At 37.4% G+C, this 21,861-nt stretch overlaps 1 protein-coding gene across 1 annotated transcript in view; it reads right to left on the bottom strand.

Annotated features, from left to right (window-relative positions):
* Positions 1-8,185: 8,185 nt before the first annotated feature.
* Positions 8,186-21,861, bottom strand: part of LOC150081007 (uncharacterized) — a 193,640-nt gene continuing 179,964 nt past the window's right edge. Inside the window, exons 11-12 of the mRNA XM_090380885.1 lie at positions 20,666-20,798; positions 8,186-8,196 (exon numbers count right to left, since the gene is read on the bottom strand). Of these exons, the coding sequence (XP_090237011.1) occupies positions 8,186-8,196; positions 20,666-20,798 (144 nt within the window). The remainder of the gene's footprint in view (positions 8,197-20,665; positions 20,799-21,861) is intronic.

Raw genomic sequence — 21,861 nt, forward strand, 5'->3', positions numbered from 1 at the left:
TTGAAACCTGGCAGGATGAGTTTGTGGATTTATGCTGTTTCTGTCTTATTCTGGTGGCGTCCCAGTGTGAAACAGCATGAACTTGGATTCGTCTGACTGGACAATGTTTTTATAATCCTCTGCTGTCCAGTGTGGTGTGCCTAAGCCAAATCATAATCGTATCTTGTTTTTTGCTGACAAGAGTGGAATCCAGTTCAGTTGTGCATACTCAAATGCCTCTTTGGTTATGACGAGTTGTGTTTTCTGAAATATCTCTTTGGTATTGGATTGTTATTTGACAGACTAGCTTTTCTATTATCCTGTGTGTATAAGTCTTTTCAGTCTCCACTGGCACGTGAAAATGTTCTAAAGGCCAGCTGCATATGAAAACAGGGCTGCAGTTTCCGACACTGATTCTGGCACTGACTGTCATGCCATGTTCATGACTCAAATCTTTCGTATTGCACATTCCTGTGCTGAATTGCATAACACAGCATTGCTACTTAACTGCCCACCACTTTATAATGCATGGAACACAATGTTACTGAACGACCTCCATTTTCGAAAAAAGGCAGGGTGTACGAAATAAAATGGCCGTAGATTATCAAGCTTGTCTGTAGTGGTTGCAAACTGAAGTACCCACAAGACTGAAAGTGATATTGAAAAATCGGATGTTTTGTACAACAAATGATCAGTATTTGGACGACTGTTGTTTTTGATTTTCATAAATGACATCAATGAAGGGATAGAGGGCATGATGTCTAATTTTGCAGATGATGTAAAGATTTGTAGAGTAGTTAATGATCGCAAAGCAGAGCTTCTTCAGAGTGACCTAGATAGACTTCCGGGATGGTCAGAAAAATGGCAGCTATGCTTTAATCCAGCAAAGTGTAAGGTATTATATTACACCTGGGGAACAGTAACCCCAAAATAACTTAGGCACTTGGTGGAGTTGAACTAAAGCAGATAGTGGAGGAAAGGGACTTGAGTGTTACAATACGGTCAGACATGAAGTTCTCCGAGCATTGTAAACAGGTTGCAAGGAAGGCCCATGGTATCCTATCAATGGTTTTTCGAACAACTGCTAGTAGAGATAAGGACGTCATAATCCCATTATATAAGTTTACTGTTAAACCACACTTGGAATACTGTGTTCAAGTATGGAGACTGCACCTAAAGAAAGACTGTGCTTCTTGAAAGGGTCCAAAGATCTGCCAGGTAACTCGCCTGGTGAGATCAACAAAAGGGCATCCATAGGAGGAAAGACTTCGAATATGTGGGTTGCAGAGCTAGAAAACTAGGCACCTTAGAGGAGACTTGATTGAGGTGTTTAAGGCTGTGAGAGGCATAAGTAAAACGAATGAAGATGAAATTTTCACGGTTATAAATGATTCTAGAACTAGGGGCCATAAATTCAAGTTATGGGGCGGGGGAGATGATTGCAGAAAGTTTTATTTTAGCCAGCGAGTTATAAATACTGGAATAAGTTACCTACATAAGTAGTAGAGGCTGACAGTTTTGGGAAATTCTCTTATTAATTTTTTTTTTTTTTTTTTTTTAATTTTATTCTTATTATTATGTTGTTCTTTTCTTTGGCTGGTTCAGCATAAGCCATAGGTTTCCTTTCACCATGTAGCCATTACTAATACTAATACTAAAATGTAACTGCAATCAATGATAAAAGGAAGAATTTTTGCTTTCATAAAGGTAACTGCAATGATGTCAAACACTTTTTTTAAAAATTCTATATATTGGGATGTATAAATGTACAAATAATAAATATTCTACAAGGTATAGGCCTCAATGGATAATGTCTGATGAACTAATGACAGTTGCGGCAGTGAAGAAAAAAGCATGGGATGTATATAAATTATCAGGTGACACAAAAGCCTTACACTAGTCTGTAATCAAGTCACAAAGGAAGTTAGGCAAGTGAAGGCAGATTACAAGAAAGCTTTAGCAAAGAATGCAAATAAATAAATTGTTCCACTTGACATCAATGGTTCGACTCTTGATGATTCTGTTTGACTAATGATGATTGTTGACAAACTGAATGAGTATTTTGCATTTACGTTCACAAATGAGGAATTCTTCAAGGAATGGAATGCCAGAAGTTTATCAAAATCTAATAGGGAGCTAAACGATTTTTCTCTCTGTTAGAGTTTGGATAAATGAAAGAGAAACTGTAGAAGTTAAATATAAGAAAGGCACCTGTGGTGGATGGGATCTATCCAATTATATTAAGACAGGCAGCAAACCCTCATCCATAATTACGAGAGCATTCTTGAATTCAGGGTAGGTACTCACAGACTGGAGATGTGGATGTATCCTCAATTCACAAACAGGGATCAAAAGGTGATACAAATAATTACAGTCCTGTTAGTTTACCTTCTGTTCAGGAAAATAATGGAGTCACTGGTTAAAGAAGTAATGCAGTATCATCTAGACAAAGCTGCAATTATACTTCAGACACAGCATGGGTTTGTTAAGGGGAAATCTTGTCTGACCAATCTGATTGGATACTATGATGCAATTATACTTCAGACACAGCATGGGTTTGTTAAGGGGAAATCTTGTCTGACCAATCTGATTGGATACTATGATGTGGTCAGAATGGAACTAGATGCAAAAAATAATTTTGATATCACATACTCAGATTTCAGGAAAAATTTTGATATTGTTGCACATAACAGACTGCTGTACAATTTGGAGCAGTGTGGTATTAAGGGAAGGTTTCTGCCATGGATAAAGGGATAATTGAGTGGAAAAAGACAGAGAGTGATAATCAATGGACACTGCTATTCATGGACTAATGTTATTAGTGGAGTCCACCAGGGTTTGGTGTTGGGCCATTGTGGGTTTCCCTATTTATCAATGACACTGATGAAGGCATAGCAGGCTTAATGACCAAGTTTGTAGATGGTACAAAGGTTGGCAGTGTGGTTAATGACAGGAATGAGAGCATGCTACTGCACCAGGATCTAGAAAAGTTAGGTAGATGGGGTGAGAAATGACGATTGAAGTTCAACATTCACAAATTCACAAATGCAAAATACTGCAGATGTGCAGCAGTAACCCCAGAGTAACATACAAACCATGGTAATACACTCAGTAATGGAAAATGAAAAAGACCTGGAGGTAATTGTAAATTTCTTTGAGCAATGCAGACAGGTTGCCAGGACAGCTCATGGGATTTTGGCAATGATATACAAGAATTTTGCAGCAGGGATAAGGTGGTAATTATCCCATTGTATAAGATAATGGTCAGGCCATATGTTGAGTACTGCATACTCTGGTGGCCTTATTTTAGAAGGATGTAGCGCTTCTGGAACAAGTAGAAAGAAGTGTAACAAAATTGATCACACGCTTCCGTTCTGCAAATTTCAGCATCCAAAGACTTGGCACCTGTGAGGGGATTTAATTGAGATGTTTAAGTTCTTGAATGGTTTGAGTAAGCTCAATAATGATGGGATTCTTCATCTTGCTCTGACTATACACATGAGGTGGCATAAATTCAAACCGAGGAAGGTTGGTTGCAGGATAGATGTGTGGTGGTGGTCTTTGGCCAGTGGGTGGTTGATTATTGGAACAAACTTCCACCTGTTGTTGTGGAAGTTGATAGATTAAATAAATTCAAGGAAGAACTTGACAAACTTTTGGAGTGAATGGATGTGTGAAATGGGGAGGATTTTTTTTTTTTTTTTTTTTTGGCTGATGCTGTATAAGCTTACTTTCTAGCATCATATGCTTCTGCTAATGCTAATACTAATATGCAACTGTGAATTATTCTGAATCCAGATAACCATATTTTTTGTTTTATTCCCTAACTATTCCTTGATTCTTTTGACAGAAAAATTTTAACAAAATGATATAAATTAGAGATATAAATAAAAAAATGCATGGCACTAGGAAGTAAATTTACTGATTAAATACCATGAATGTTACGCTGGAAACTTATTTTTGAACTTTATAACCAATTTCCATGGCATTCTACTTGGATCACAAATATCACACACAAGTCAATTACAAAAATTGCATCATACCTCCAGGTAAAATGAAATGACTAGTTTGCACACATTCTAGATGTATACTAAATGTTTAATCAAAGTAATAATGCTTAATAGTTTATCTTTCAGTTGATGTAACCAGGTGCACCTGGTTACATCAACTATAAAAAATGACACACACAAAATTTAAGAAACAATATAAACCTTTTTCATATTATCCTCTCTACTCTGTAAACATTTGATTGAAAAATGTGTATAGTATATAAATAATTAAAAGTCAACAATATTCAAAAAGCCAAAGTCATTGGAAAGTAATAGAAATGGTATGCACATATGATTTTAAGAATTATATTTAGCTGTCTCCAGCATAATTAATACATGACACAAGAGTCATGTGCCCTATTGAGCTGTGATAATATTGTTGCTAGCAAGAAAAACAACAAGAGTACGCCAAGAAGTTGGAGAGAAAAGGAAAGCAAAGCATGACTGAAATCAGTAGGATTGTGTGTTATAAGTTTTATGGAATAAAGTAGCAGCATAGTCAACATGGAGGAATGGCAGTAACCACGTTGGATTTCACTATTATTCGAGACTCAGGAAAAAAATGTCCATATGAGTGGAAAAAAAAAATAATATAGCATACAAACTGATACAGGACTCTCCCAAAAACAATAACCAAATTTCAGGAAGTTGTTAATTAAAAAAGAGGTTCAAGTGATACTGAGTCGAAAATTTTGTGTAAACAAGTATCCTATTCTCAAGTGTTACAGAGCTACTAGCATTTAATGTTATTAACATAGCTGTTACTAAAAAATGGATAAAGGAAAGGTAGATCACTGAATTAAAAATTAAATTTAATTTTAAAAAATTTAAAATTTAATTTAATTAATTACAAAAATGCTGCCATTCATAAGCCAGAAGGTGACAAGAAGAAATGTGGCAAAATATTATTTATGGCCCAGAATATTCTGCACATTCTTTTGAAACAACCTAAACATCATATAACAAAGTACATATTGATCTACTAAAATTCTGTCAGGATGCAAGGTATATGGATGAATGCAAAATGCTGAGACATATACTTTCTTACTTAAAGTAGATATCATAGAAGTAAAACATATTCTGGAATTCCTGCAAAACATAAACACACACAAACTGTTTAAATATGAATTTATAAATGTGATTTTTGGTTATAACTATTTGATTCCACACAATTAGTAGTGGAACAGAGAATAAGAAAGAAAATTGTGAAAGAATCTGAAAATTCACAACTATTTAATAATTTTTCACTAAACTAGAACTATGAAAATTGTACAAATAAAATCCAAGAACCTACACTAAATCAGGATAATAACAATCTATCATGTAATATTCACAGATTGAGAAAGTTGATTTTTTAAGGCTGTCCAATAATCTAAAAAAGAAAATTCTTTTTAATTAAATATAGTGGATTTCAATACATAAGCCATTTGAAATGACAAGCCAAGCAGACAAGTGTTACAAAGTGAAGTATAAAAAGGTTAGGAGAAATATAACATAGAAAATAAAATCTGAATTACCATATGCAATTCACTCTTATAACAAACGTTTGATGAATATGGTTCTATCATGACTACTTATGGGCACACACACACCCTTCGATGGCCTCACTCCAATTCGAATACATAAAATACAAATTTAGCTACGTAATAAAAATATCTCTATACTGAAGTGTACAGCTGAGTGATTTCATTTCAAAAGCATATAATGCACAAACATGCACACATACAAGATGTTGAAAGCCAAGCCTCAGTAGGCTGGCATGCATTCCCTGGGAGGAGACAAAATTGGAGTAGTAGTAGTGGCATGTGATGCAAGAAAGCAAGTGTATGAGCTTATGCAGCATCAGCCAAAAAAAAAAAAAAAAAAAAATCACACCATTCCCTCCAAATGCCTGTCCAATTCCTCCTTAAATTTATTTAACCTATCAACTTCCACAATGACAGATGGAAGTTTGTTCCAGCAATTAACCACCCGCTGGCTAAAGGAAAATTTCTGAACATCTATCTTTTCTTAAGTTGAATTTAAATTAATCTTAATCTAAACAAGTGGAAGGATCCCATCAGAATTCAGCATGCTCAATCCATTCAAGGCCTTATACACCTCAATCAGATCACCGCGCAGGTGTCTAGTCTCCAGCCACTACAATTTACAGAACTTAAGCCTCTCTTGGTAAGAGGAGCCCTTCATTCCCTTCACCAATCTTGTTGCCCTTCTCTGTACACGCTCAAGTAAATCTACATCCTTCTTAAAATGAGGCCTACAGATTTGTATGGAGTACTCAAGGTGTGGCCTGACCATTGCCTTATACAGAGGGACAATCACATCCTTTTCCCTGCTAGCAAAATTCCTATATATCATTGACAAAATCCCATGACCTGTCCTGGCAGCCTGTCTGCATTGCTCAGAAAACTTCATATCTTGACTGCACAATTACTCCCATGTATTTTTCATTTTCTACCACCTTAAGTGTAGTACTACACAGTTGGTACGTTTCTCTGGGGTTAACTTCTACCCATATGCAGTACTTTGCATTTGTCAAGGTTAAACTTCAGTTGCCACTTCTTAGCCCATCTGCCCAAATTATCTAGATCCTGTTGCAGTAGCACACTGCCATTACTGTCATTAACAACCCTGCCAACCTTTGTATCATCTGCAAACTTTGACACTAAGCCTGATATACATTCATCAATATTATTGATAAATATACAAAACAACAGAGGACCCAACACTGAACCCTGTGGGACTCCACTAATAATAATAGTCCACAAAGAGCAGCTTGTTATTTGTTATTTGGTTTTTAGGAGCATTAGCAACTAAGGCCATATTGCTCCGGGATATGCGGTGGTCATTCCTTGACCTTTCCGCATCCTCTGTATTTGGTGGTGACGGACTCGAACCCCGGTCTAATCAAGAAGCGTGTGCTACACACTGCTGCTCCTTCCCACCTGGCTACGGAGGCGCCTACAAAGAGCAGCGCCCATTAATTACCACCCTCTGTCTTCTCCCACTCACCCATCCTTTTATCCATTGCAGCAACTTACCCTTAATACCATTCTGCTCCAATTTGTACAATAGTCTTCCATGCACAACAGTGTCAAAAGCTTTCCTGAAATCCAAATATATGATATCAAAATTATTTTTTGCATCCAGTTCCTTTGTAACCACATCATAATATCCTATCAAATTTGTCAGACAAGATTTTCCCTTAACAAACCCATGCTGTGTCTGAATTATTGCTCCAGTCTTGTCTAGATGATCCTGCAATGCATCTTTAACCAGTGGCTCCATTATTTTACCCAGAACAGAAGTTAAACTAACTGGTCTGTAATTACTTGTGTCACCCTTTGACCCCCCTTTGTGAATTGGGGATACATTTGCACATCTCCAGTCCGTGGGGACTTCCCCTGAGTCCAAGGATGCTCTCATAATTATGGCTAAGGGTTTGCTTAGTTGCTTTGCCGCCTCCTTTAATATAACTGGATTGATCCCATCCACCCCAGGTGCCTTTCTTATGTTTAACTTCAACAATTTCTCCTCCACTTTGCTCTCAGTTATTACAAAATCATTAAGCACCCTGCTAAAATTTGATAACCTTCTGCCATTTTCAAACCTTAATATCTCCTCATGTGTGAATGTAGATGCAAAATACTCATTCAGTTTGTTTGCTATCTGAGCAGGATCATCAACAGTTGAACCATTGATATCAAGTGGACCAATCAGATTCATCCCCTTCCTTTTAGAGTTTATATAAGTAAAGAAATCCTTGCTGTTTTTCTTAGCATCTTTTGCCTTCTCCTGCCTAACCTCCTTTGTGACTTGATTACAGACTAGCTTATATATATCATAGGCTTCTGTGTTGCCTGATAATTTATATGCATCCCATGCATTTTTATTCTCTGTCATGAGTTCCATTAGTTCATTTGATAACCATTTAAGCCTAAACCTTGAATAATATTTCTTAATAGGTATGAAACTTTTAGTAGCATCCACGATTAATTGCTTCAATGTTTCCCACTTAGAATTTACTGTTGGTAACATTGTCATTTGATCCCAGTGTACAGAATTTAAAAACTGTCTGAGTATGGGCCAGGAGAAGCTTACCTAGCCCCACCACCTCAACTGTCCATTGGGCACTTCTTTCAAGTACCCCTGACCCTCTATGGCTCTCCTGAAACATAAACATAAAAAATATTCTTACCAATTATTAACACAAAATAAAGTTTAACTTGTTTGTGGATTCTTGCATATACTACAGTATTATATTATTACAAGTATTGAGCTTACCAACATGAGTATAAATTTCCTTCAGCAAATCTAAATGACAACACTTTTATTTCCATTGTTGTTGGATAAAGGATGCATTTAAACTTGATAAATCAAGTTTTAGTAGACTCAAGACAACTGGTCGCCACGACATATTAAAAATATCATGGAGACAGCCAATTTTAATGCTTCCCCATTAGAGAAAACTATTGTTATTTATTCTCAGTCAATTCCACTGGGTAGTATCCACTGAGAATAACCAAAACTCTAATGGAGAAGCATTAGTTATTCAAAGTAGTACAATGCAGACACCTTATTGTGAAGGTATGCACAATATCAGATGTAATGAAAACTTCACCAATTTTGGTTATTTACTACATACAGAACTGATGCACTACACTAACTTGTATGTTTTGTAAATTCTGTGGTTTGAGGCTTTAGCCATAAATTTTATTTTATAAATGAGTGGAGTACAGCAGACATTGAAGATGTCTTATTGGAGAGCATATACCCCAACAAATGTTATAATTCCTATATAATTTAGCTTCATATTGATACATAATCTTTTCAGTATTAATTTTTACTGACAATTAATGAAATACTCTAAATATCGGATGTGAAAAGCTCCTTTATTCCTATGCCATAGAGAAGTTTAAGTGCCAGGATCACTTGTTGACCAATCAGATGAAGGCATCATATTCATTACTGTCAACATGCATCTGCTTGTCTGTCACCAGTTTTTAACCAGCAAGCTTACAAGTAAATAAAATGTTTATTCTCTGAAGGGCAGAGGAATTTATAGCTAAAGATTGTATACAAAGACACAAATTCTTATAAACTGAAAGCATTTGGAAAAACTTCATAAATGGTTCACTATGGCAAATTACAAAGTTATGCCATGGTTAACACCTGGAAATGTATTCTGTACATTAAAGGGAAATCATCTATGTAAATAGCATGCAGCATCACTGCTTTAACTGCAGGTTTAAAAAGCGTTTCAGTGTCAACTATTAAACGATATACAGAGAAATAGAATGGGCCAGTAAATCAGGATGTCTTATAATGGAGATTTTAACATCCAAGATACTGACTAAAACTTGTGGACTGGTCACTCGTATGCTATCAAGACTTTTGTAGATTTATTAGATGATTGTTTTCTAAAGCCACATGTTTGAGAGGCAACATTCATGGATTAAGAATCTGCATATAAAGGCACCACCAGATGACAGTGTACTGATGTGAAATTTACTTAAAGATATAACTACCATCAGGTGTAAAGGGAAGGGTTTTTACTTGCGTAAAGGCGACTACAGTGGTCTCAGACAGTTTTTAAGATTTATACAGTGCAACCAAATGTTGGTGTTACCAACAGCAATTCTAAAGGGAAACATTCAAGGAATTAATCTTGGACACTACTACGCATTTCAACCAACTAAGAAATACTGTTTAAGGATGGGCCTATATGGATGTCAGAAGAACTAATGACATTCATGACAGACAAGAAAAATGCAGGGGACGCATATAAATTATCAGGAAACACAGAATAGGATGTATATAAATTATCTGGCAAACACAGAAGCCTATGAGCTAGTCTGTAATTGTAACAAAGGAGGCTACACAAGTGAAGGCAGATTATGAGAAATCTTTGGCAAAGAACGCAAAGAAAAATAGCAAAGACTTATTTACTTATGTGAACTCTAGAAGGAAAGGGATGAATCAAATTGGTCCACTTGATATTGATGATTTGTTGTTGTTATTTGGTTTTTAGGAGCATTAGCAACTAAGGCCATATTGCTCCGGGATATGCGGTGGTCATTCCCTGACCTTTCCACATCCTCCACATTTGGTGGTGACAGGCTCGAACCCCAGTCTAATCGAGAAGCATGTGCTACGCACTGCTGCTCCTTCCCACCTAGCTACGGAGGCGCCATCGATGATTTGACTGTTGAAAATGCTGCTCAGGTAGCTGACAAACTGAACGAGTATTTCCATCTACATTCACACACGAGGAATTCTGAAGTGAAGTGGAAGCCAGAAGTTTATCAAACTAGATCTAACAGGGGCCGACTGGGCTAGCCGGGTGGGTAAAGTGCCTGCCTGGCAACCCAAAAGTCGTGGGTTTGAATCCCACCTCGGGCTTGGATCAAAGTAGAAAATGCAAAAAACTTGGGAGGTGCAATATGGCCACAGAAGCCGATGCGCCAACAACTAAAAAAAAAAAAAAAAAAAGATCTAACAGGGAGCTAAATGATTTTGTAATAACTAAGAGCAAAGTGGAGGAGAAATTGTTGAAGTTAAACATAAGAAAAGCACCTGGGGTGGATGGAATCTATCCAGTTATATTGAAGGAGGCAGCGAGGGAAGTAAGAAAAACTATTAGCCATAATTCTGAGAGCATTTTTGGATTCAGGGGAGGTCCCCATGGACTGGAGATGTGCAAATGTATCACAAATTTACAAAGGGGGCTTCAAAGGTGATGCAATTTAATTATAGATCTGTTAGTTTAACTTCTGTTCCAGGGAAAATAATGGAGTCACTGGTTAAAGCAGTGATGCAGGATCATCTAGACAATACTGCAGTTATAGTTCAGACAGAGCATGGGTTTGTTAAGGGGAAGATTTATCTGAACAATTTGACTGGCTACTATGATGTGGTCACAAAGGAATTGGATGCAAAAAATAATTTTGATATCATATACAGGAACTCCCTGACTTATGTAATACTCGACTTATGGAAATTCGACTTTACGTAGGTTTTTGCCGGCCGGTGCAAACTTAAAAAAATCATGGAAACGTATTTTGCATCCCATAGGAATAAATAGAGGTATCATGAAAATATCACAATGTAAACCCAATAACACACTGTTTTTTTTTTTTTTCTAATTCATTCGAAATCCTTGGAAGTTGAAAATTTTGCTATATTGCTAAGCTATTTATCTCTCTAAAAGGTCATATTAATAATGGAAATTGCACTACACTTTCATCATTATCATATCTTCCTGTTATAAGAATCAATTTTGAACACCTTCGTGATATTTTTCTAAAGCACATTTCTGGAGGTCACGACCATAAAACAACAAAAGCAATTTGCACTTTCTGGTTTATTGGGCTTTTCCTGTTAGTGCATCTAATTACAAACAGGTAGTAAACTCGATCTTATTGCATTTGCAATAATACTAATAACTGCAATTGTGTGGGGTTTTACGCTTTTTTTTTTTTTTTTTACGCTATTATGGTGAAATGTGTTCCCTTCACTGAAATCTTCTATCATCATATAAAAAACAAATTTTCAGAAACTTCTCTTCATCCCTATTTACAATGATGTAGGGAAAGTCACTTTCCCTTCTTCATTGTAAATAATTGTGCAAGTGGTGGTAGTGCCAGGAAATGAAACAAAATTCATTTAGAAATGAAGATGAAAATGATTAAGAAGTACGAAGCAGGACAAAGTTAGCATTAGCATTAGTAGAGGCATTTGATGCAAGAAAGCAAGCTTATGCAGCATCAGCCAAAAAAATAAATAAATAAATAAAAAATAACCACTTCCACTTCACCCCTCTGTTCATTCAAAATACCTGTCCAGCTGAGCCTTAAACTTATTTAGGCTATAAACTTCCACGACAAGGGATGGAAGTCTGTTCCACCAACCAACCACCCGATGGCTAAAGGCAAACTTCCGCACATCTATCCTACATCTGTCTTTCCTCAATTTGAATTTATGCCCTCTCAGGTGATTATTATGAGCAAGAGGAAGAATCCAATCAGCATTGAGCATGCTCAAACCATTCAGGGCTTTAAACACCTCTATCAGATCACCTCGCTGGTGCCTAGTCTCCCGACACTGTAATTTGCAAAACTTAAGCCTTTCTTCGTAAGAGCACCCCCCTTTGTTCCATTCACTAATCTTGTTGCCCTTCTCTGTACTCGTTCCAGCAGCTTTACATCCTTCTTGAAATGAGTCCTCCAGGCCTGTATAGAGTACTCTAGGTGTGGCCTGACCATTGCCTTATACAAGGGAATAATCACCTCCTTACCCTGCTAGAAATATTCGTATATATCATTGACAATACACCATGAGCTACTCTTGCAGCCCGTCTGCACTGCTCAGAGAACTTCATATCTGCCTGCACAACCAACCCCAAGTCCCTTTCATTCTCTACCACTGTCAGTGTAGTACAACAGAGTTGATACGTTGCTCTGGGATTCCTGTTTCCCATATGCAGTACTTTACATTTGTCAATGTTAAACTTCATTTGCCACCTCTCAGCCCATCTGCTCAACCTTTCCAGATCCTGTTGCAGCAGCATAGTGTCAGTAGTGTCCTTGACAACCCTGCCAACCTTCGTTTCGTCTGCAAACTTGGACATTAAGCTTGATATACCATCATCAATATCATTTATAAATACAGAAAACAATAATGGACCCAATATTGAACCCTGAAGGACTCCACTAATAACATTAGTCCACGATGAGCAGTGTCCATTGATTACCACTCTCTGCCTTCTCCCCCTCAACCACCCCTTTATCCATAGCAGCAATTTGCCTCCAATGCCACACTGCTCCAATTTGTGCAACAGTCTTCCACGTGCAACAGTATCAAAAGCCTTTCTAAGATCCAAGTATATAATATCAAAGTTATTCCCTGCATCCAGTTCTTTTGTGACTGCATCATAGTATCCAATCAAATTGGTCAGGCAAGACTTCCCCTTAACAAAACCATGCTGTGTCCTAGCTATAACTGAAGTCTTGTCTAGATGATCCTGCAGTGCTTCTTTAACCAGTGCCTCCATTCATTTTCCGGGAACAGAAGTTAAACTCACAGGTCTATAATTACTTGTAGTAGTAGTAGTAGTAGTGGCACGTGATGCAAGAAAGCAAGTGTAGGAGCTTATGCAGCATCAGCCAAAAAAAAAAAAAAAATCACACCATTCCCTCCAAATGCCTGTCCAGTTCCTCCTTAAATTTATTTAACCTATCAACTTCCACAACGACATATGGAAGTTTGTTCCAGCAATTAACCACCCGCTGGCTAAAGGCAAATTTCCGCACATCTATTCTACATCTGTCCTTTCTTAATTTGAACTTATGTCCCCGTAGGTTCGTAATCTGAAAAAGTGGAAGGATCCCATCAGAATTCAGTGTGCTCAACCCATTCAAGGCCTTATAGACCTCAATCAGATCACCGCGCAGGTGCCTAGTCTCCAGCCACTGCAATTTGCAGAACTTAAGCCTCTCTTGGTAAGAGGAATCCCTTCAATCCCCTCACCAATCGTGTAGCTCTTCTCTGTACACGCTCAAGCAAATCTACATCCTTCCTAAAATGAGGCCTCCAGACCTGTACGTAGTACTCAAGGTGGGGCCTGACCATTGCCTTATACAGAGGGACAATCACCTCCTTTTCCCTGCTAGCAAAATTCCTATATATCATTGACAAAACCCCATGACCTGCCATAGCAGCCTGTCTGCATTGCTCAGAAAACTTCATATCTGACTGCACAATTACTCCCAGGTCTTTTTCATTTTCTACCACCTTAAGTGTAGTACCACACAGTTGGTACGTTTCTCTGGGGTTACTTCTACCCATATGCAGTACTTTGCATTTGTCAAGGTTAAACTTCAGTTGCCACTTCTTAGCCCATCTGCCCAAATTATCTAGATCCTGTTGCAGTAGCACACTGCCATGACTGTCATTAACAACCCTGCCAACCTTTGTGTCATCTGCAAACTTCAACATTAAGCCTGATATACCTTCATCAATATCGTTGATAAATACACAAAACAACAGTGGACCCAACACCGAACCCTGTGGGACTCCACTAATAACATTAGTCCACGAAGAGCAGCACCCATTGATTACTACCCTCTGTCTTCTCCCACTTAACCATCCTTTTATCCATTGTAGCAACTTACCCTTAATACCATTCTGCTCCAATTTGTACAGTAGTCTTCCATGCGCAACAGTGTCAAAAGCTTTCCTGAAATCCAAATATATGATATCAAAATTATTTTTTGCATCCAGTTCCTTTGTGACCACATCATAATAACCAATCAAATTTGTGAGACAAGACTTCCCCTTAACAAACCCATACTATGTCTGAATTATTGCTGCAGTCTTGTCTAGATGATCCTGCAATGCATCTTTAACCAGTGACTCGATTATTTTACCCGGAACAGAAGTTAAACTAACTGGTCTGTAATTACCCGTGTCACCCTTCGATCCACCTTTGTGAATTGGGGATACATTTGCACATCTCCAGTCAGTGGGAACCTCCCCTGAGTCCAAGGATGCTCTCATAATTATGGCTAAGGGTTTGCTTAGTTGCTTTGCCGCGTCCTTTAAAATAACTGGATAGATCCCATCCACCCCAGGTGCCTTTCTTATGTTTAACTTCAACAATTTCTCCTCCACTTTGCTCTCAGTTATTACAAAATCATTAAGCACACTGCTACAATTTGATAACCTTCTTCCATTTTCAAACTGTAATAATTCCTCACGTGTGAATGTAGATGCAAAATACTCATTCAGTTTGTTTGCTATCTGAGTAGGATCATCAACAGTCGAACCATCGGTGTCAAGTGGACCAATCATATTCATCCCCTTCCTTTTAGAGTTTATATAAGTAAAGAAATCCTTGCTGTTTTTCTTAGCATCTTTTGCCAAAGATTTCTCGTAATCCGCCTTCGCCTGCCGAACCTCCTTTGTGACCTGATTACAGACTAGCTTATATCTGCCACAGGCTTCTGCGTCGCCTGATAATTTATATGCATCCCATGCATTTTTCTTCTCTGTCACAAGTCTCATTAGTTCATTTGATAACCATTTAGGCCTAAACCTTGAACAATATTTCTTAATCGGTATGAAAAGTCTAGTAGTTTCCACGATTAATTCCTTGAATGCTTCCCACTTAGAATTTACTGTTTGTAACATCGTCAGTTGATCCCAATGTACAGAATTTAAAAACTGTCTGAGACCAATGTACTCCCCTTTACGGAAGCAAAAACCCTTTCCTTTACCCCTGACGGTAGTTACCTCTTTGAGTAAATCCCACTTCAGCACACTGTGATCACTGCCACCTAGTGGTTCCTTTAACTGCAAATTCTTAATACACGAATGATCAGTGCTGATAACCAGATCAAGAGTGTTACTTTCTCTGGTTGCCTCTCGAACATGCTGCTGCAGAAAACAATCATCCAATAAATCCACAAAAGTCTGACTAGTGTGTGAGTGACCAACCCACAAGTTCCAGTCAACATCTGGGAAGTTAAAATCCCCCATTATAAGACATTCTGATTTACTGGCCCACTCTATTTCTTTGTACAATTGTTCATTGTACTCATTCAAGTCATTAGGCCTATAACACACTCCTACTCTTATTTTTCCTTTCACAGTGCTTATCTCACACCAAACTGACTCAACAGAGCACTGTTCATCTATATTAACTGGGTGCACTTCCTTTGATTTTATGTTTTTCTTAATTAACAGCATAACACCCCCTCCCTTTCTGTCCTGTCTATCCTTTCTGTACACATTGTACTCCCCAAATTCCAGTTCTGCATTCCTTATATCTTTGTGACACCACGTCTCTGCTATCCCAACAATATCCGCCTTTGATGTCTTGACCAACACTTCAAATTCATCAAATTTATTTACTATACTTCTAGCATTGGTATACATGCAAGCATACATGCTCCTATGCCTATTCCTTGTTACCCTAACACATCCCATATACCCAACTATTCCATGATGACTGCCATCCGTCCTTGTGTCAGCCTTTGATCCTCCTTTGTGAATTGGGGTCACATTTGCACATCTCCAGTCCATGGGTATCTCCCCTGAGTCCAAGGAAGCTCTCATAATTATGGCTAAGGGTTTGCTTACTTCCTTTGCTGCCTCCTTTAATATAACTGGATAGATCCCATCCACCCCAGGTGTCTTTCTTGTGTTTATCTTCAACAATTTCTCCTCCACTTTACTCTGTTATTACAAGATTCTCTAGCTTACTGCCAGAGTTGAATACACTTCTGGCATTCCCCTCACTGAATAACTCCTCATGTGTGAATGTTGATGCAAAATATTCATTTAGTTTGTTAGCTGCCTGAGCAGGATCATCAACAGTTGACCCATCGATATCAAGTGGACCAATCTTATTCATCCCCTTCCTTCTAGAGTTTACATAAGTAAAGAACTCTTTGCTGTTTTTTTTTGCATCCCTTGCCAAAGATTTCTCGTAATCTGCTTTTGCTTGCCTAACCTCCTTTGTAACTTGGTTACAGATCAACTTGTATCTATCATAGGCTTCTGTGTCATGTGTTAATTTGTATGTATCCCATGCATTTTCCTTCTCTGCCATATGTCTCATTAGTTCATCTGACATTCATTTAGGCCTAAACCTTGAACAATATTTCTTAGTTGGTATGTAAAGCCTAGTAGCTTCCAAGATAAGTTCTTTGAATGCTTCCCATTTTGAATTTGCTGTTGGTAACATCATCAGTTGATCCCACTGTATCAAATTTAAATACTGCCTCAGTCCATTGTAGTCGCCTTTACGGAAGCAATAACCCTTCCCTTTACCCCTAATGGTAGTTACCTCTTTGAGTAAATCCTACTTCAGCACACTGTGATCACTGTCACCTAGTGGTTCATTTATCTGCAGATTCTTAATGCATGAAGAATCCATACTGATAATGAAATCAAGAGTATTAATCCCTCTAGTTGCCTCCCGAACATGCTGATGTAGAAAACAATCATCCAATAAATCCACAAAAGCTTTGCTACTGTGTGAGTGACCAGTCCCCAAATTCCAGTCAATATCTGGGAAATTAAAATCCCCCATTATAGACTCTCTGATTTACTGGCCCACTCTATTTCCCTGTACAGTGTCTTATTATACTCATCAGAGTCATTAGGCCTATAGCACACTCCTACTCTCAATTTTGATCTCCCAATGCTAATGTCACACCAAACTGACTTTACACTGCACTGTCCAGCGATGTCGACGGGCTTCACTACCTTGGAATTTATGTATTTCTTAACTAATAGCATTACCCCTCCTCCCTTTCTATCCTGTCTATCCTTTCTGTAGGCATTGTAGTATTTCTGTATCCTTTCTGTAGACAAATTCCAGTTCTGCATTCCTTATATCAGTGTGACACCACGTCTCTGAAATCTCCACAATATCTGCCTTTGATGTTTTGAGCAATACCTCAAATTCATCAAATTTATTTACTAAACTCCTAGCATTGGTGTACATGCAAGTATACATGCACCTGTTCTTTTTCTTAGCTACCCTAACACAACCCATGTGTTTACTTGTACCCCAATGATTCCCAGCAGTCTCTGAAATATCCTGCATCTTATTTTCCAAGGTGCTGCTGATTCCAATAGAAGCAGTGCAAGAATCACTTTCACCTCTGCCAGCGGCTACTGTTAATCTATTAGTCCATGTATCCCCCAATCTAGCAGTTTTCCGACCCACCTAACTAAGTTTGTCATTTATTGCAAGGGAATTAGGTCTTGCTGCTTCAACAGTGAATACTATTTTAACGGACAGTGCGCATATAAAAGAACATGTCAAAGGATCAATGCATTTAAGATTAACAGTGTTTGCAAAACAGCAGTCATGTGCTATATTGAAGATGGAACAGCTGTTAATAATATGGATGGAAAATCACATTCAGAAGTGAGTGCCCCTGAGTTCAATGACCATTCAAGCAAAAGCAACAAGTATTTACGAAGATGTTAAGGATAAGTATGGCAAACCCTGAGCAATGGGTGGTTTAATAGGTTCAAGCATTGTACTGGTTTCCACAACATTAAAGTATACGGCAAAGTCGCCAGTGCCGATTCTGCAGCTGCAGAGAAATTTTGTGATGTGTTGGAAAAAATTATTGATGAAGGCAGCTATTCAACACAGCAAATTTTTAACATTGACAACACTGCTCTGCTTTGGAAAAAAATGCCATATCGAACATACACTGCCAAAGAGGAAAAGACAATGCCAGGTTTCAAGGGTTCAAAAGATAGGGGCCACGTTCGTGCTTGGGACTAATGTAGCGGGAGGTTACAGATTAATACCACTGATTGTGTATCTTTCTGAAAATCCTCATGCATTTAAGGGCATCAATAAAGTCACCCTACCCGTGCATTTCCAATCGAACCAGAGAGCATGGATAACAATATATCTCTTTGAGGATTGGTTTAAATGCTGCTTCATTCCCGAGGTTGAAAAATATTGTAAAGACAACGACTTCCCTTTCAAGATTTTGCTTCTATTCTACCATGCCATCTTAAACATTAATAAGTTCTGGGATAAACCACAGATATTTACCACGGCATCTTAAACATTAATAAGGCCAGAAATTACTAAAAGTTGTTTAAATGGCACATGGAAAAAAATATGCCCACGGCACATAAAAGACTTTGAAGGATTTGAAAAAGATGAACTATATGAAGTGGTTACAGATAAGATTGTAAAGGTTGCAGAACTACTTCAGTTGGAGGTTGATGCCAAAGATGTAGATGAGTTAATAGAGGAAGAAGAGAAGGAATTATCTAATGAAGAACTGATTGACTTTCAGGCAGCAATAGTGAAAGAAGAAAATGCTGACAAAGCTCAAGATGAACCAAATGAGGAGCTGAGATGCTTCATCACCAGAAAGATGCAATGGCATTTCACAAAATTTCATCGGCAATGGCGAGGTTTGAGATGGATATTGACAGCAAACGATTCTTAAAAGTTAACAGAAGGGTGAATGATATGCTTGCTTGCTATAAAGAAATCTACGATGAAAAGAAATAACCATCATGCAGGCATCCATTAATAGTTCTTTCGTAAGGTTGAGTGGCCAACCTCTAAATCTCCACAGCCCTCAACCTCCACAGTGGCGTACTTATCAGCTGAAGATGTCAATTCTGGCAATGATGCTCGAGAGGTAAAACTTACTGATATTATGCCTGTATCCTCCCATTTTTATAATGTTATAATTTTGAAATTTTTTTAAATTGCATGATTTTGTAATTTTTCCTGCACGAGATAAAAAATTTAATAAATACAATAAATAATTCAGCAAGCACAGTTGCGAGTGCTGCACAAGCATGGGGGAATTCTGATTTACGTAAAATCCGACAAGCAGCGTTCTGCGGAATGCAACCCTTACATAAGTTGGGGAGTTGTTGTACTTGGATTTTATAAAAGCTTTTGATATTGTTGCACATGGAAGACTACTGTACAAGTTGGAGCAGCATGGCATTAAGGGCAATTTGCTGCTTTAGATAAAGGGATGATTGGCAGGAATGTTAATGACAGTAATGACAGCACTACTGCAATAGGATCTAGAAAAGTTGGGCAGATGAGCTGAGAGGTGGCAACTGAAATTTCCTATTGACAAATGCAAAATACTGCATATGGGTAACAGTAACCCCAGAATAATGTACAACTGTGTGGTAATACACTCAGGGGTGGAGGGGGTAATTGTTCAGTCAGATATGAAGTTTTCTGAGTGGCATAAACAGGTTGCTAGAGCAGTTCATGAGGTCTTGTCAATGATGTGCAGGAATTTTGCTGCACGTCATTGTATCCCTTTGTATAAGGCAATGGTAAAATTTACACTTTACTTCCTCCAATTAATAAAATTAAATGATGCGTGAAAATCGGAAGAATATTTCCCACAGGTTAACAAAATAAAAATAAATTTATGCTTACATACTAGCTTAATTAATAGTTTAACTAATTGATATTTCTGTTCACTGACTTTTTTTTTTTTTTGGTTGTAAAATTTAAAACAGTAAGAAAATAAACAATCAATAACAAAGAACACGGCATGCACAAATTGCAACTAACATGATATGCACAAGTGAGATACGAAGTAACAGCTTTACGAAGCTCAAAAAATAAGAATGAAGAGAAGATTCTGAAAATTTATTTGTTTTTTATATGATTGAAGATTTCAGTGAAGGGGAAATCATTTCACCATAATAACATAAAATTCCACAGAATTCCAACTATCGGTATCATTGCAAATGTAATAAGATAAGAGTTCACTACCTATTTATAATTACATTGCACTAAAAGAAAAGCCCAATTAACTGGAAAGTGCAAATTTTTTTTATTATTTTACAGTAGTCACCTCCAGAAATCTGCTTCAGAAAAATATCACGAAGATGTTCAAAATTGATTCTTATAACTGAACATGGCAACAGCTTGGTGCTTTGTACATATCTGCAAGTTGTACGTAATTTGTACGTAAGTAGAGAAGTGCCTGTATATAGATTCTTTTCCAGATACCATGTATATAAAAGGAATATTATGAAGTGCTGATTATAACACTTTGCAATCTTAATGTTAAAGACTTGTCAAGTTCATTTGCTAAGCTTACCTGGAAAAGAGGCAATAAGGTGCTGCGAACTTCCTGGTTGGTTTCTAAAGCACCTTCTAACATCAAAGTACATCTTCTTATTCAAGACTTCATAGGTGTAAGTATAGAGATTGAAGAAAACTGAACTGACAGCCTAAAACAAAAACATACAAACAGAAAGAACAGGAATTAATGTCTTTAGGTTGTAACAATTCCTTTCATGGATTTTCAACAAACTTTTACAACTTACATTTTCCAATGTAGATTTTCAATGAGAATGGACAAGATCACCAAAGAGAAGTCAAAATAAATTTTTGAGATTAATATTTGAAGCAGTATAATATTAAAAGAAGAGCAGATGGAAGATGGACACATGGAATGTTCAAGGTACAAATACAATAGCCAAATTTGCCAACCTATGTCAAGAAATTAAGAAAATTGAAGAAAATTAATGGGAATATCAGAAACCTTTTGGGAAGAAAACAAAGATTTCATCAGAACAATTCAGGAGGGAGAAATCCTCAAACTCTTAACTGCAGGAGGAGAAATAAAAGGAAGAGTAGATTTTATTGTGAAGGATTATGCAGCTTATTACATAAAGAATATTTAGAGGATATCATAAAGAATAATTGTAATGAGGGTAGAGAGAGAGAGAGAGAGAGAGAGAGAGAGAGCTACACATAATCCAGGTATATGCTACTGCTAATGTTAATAACTGCTGTGAAGAAGATCTGTATAAATTCTACCAGCAATTAGAGGAAGTCATGAAGAAAAAGAAATTTCAGACATTATGATTATAATGGGTGATTGGAATGCAAAGGTATGACAGGGTAGAGATGGAACCATAGTAGGTCCATGGGGAGATAGGTGAGGGGAATGAACAAGGTGATAATTTGTTAGGATTTTGTAATAGAGATGATTTGTGGATTGGTAACACATGGTTCAAACAAAAAGAAATATTACACACACTTGAATCTCACCTGATGGAATTACTAGAAACCAAATTAACTACATACATTATGATATATAGCAGATATAAAACAGTATGAAGAACTGCAAATCTATGCTGGGTGCAGACTGTGGCTCAGACCACAACCCAGTAGTCTGTAGGAGAAAGCTAAAAAAGATGAAAAAGGGCAATAATAACAAAAAATGAAACTTAGAAGAATTTTGAAACAGGTACAAAATAAATGCATTTAATGATAAAATAAGAGAAA

Source organism: Mastigoproctus giganteus, chromosome 9 (genome assembly GCF_048544385.1).
Source record: "Mastigoproctus giganteus isolate SK-2022 chromosome 9, ASM4854438v1, whole genome shotgun sequence".
Classification (NCBI taxonomy): Eukaryota; Metazoa; Arthropoda; class Arachnida; order Uropygi; family Thelyphonidae; genus Mastigoproctus; species Mastigoproctus giganteus.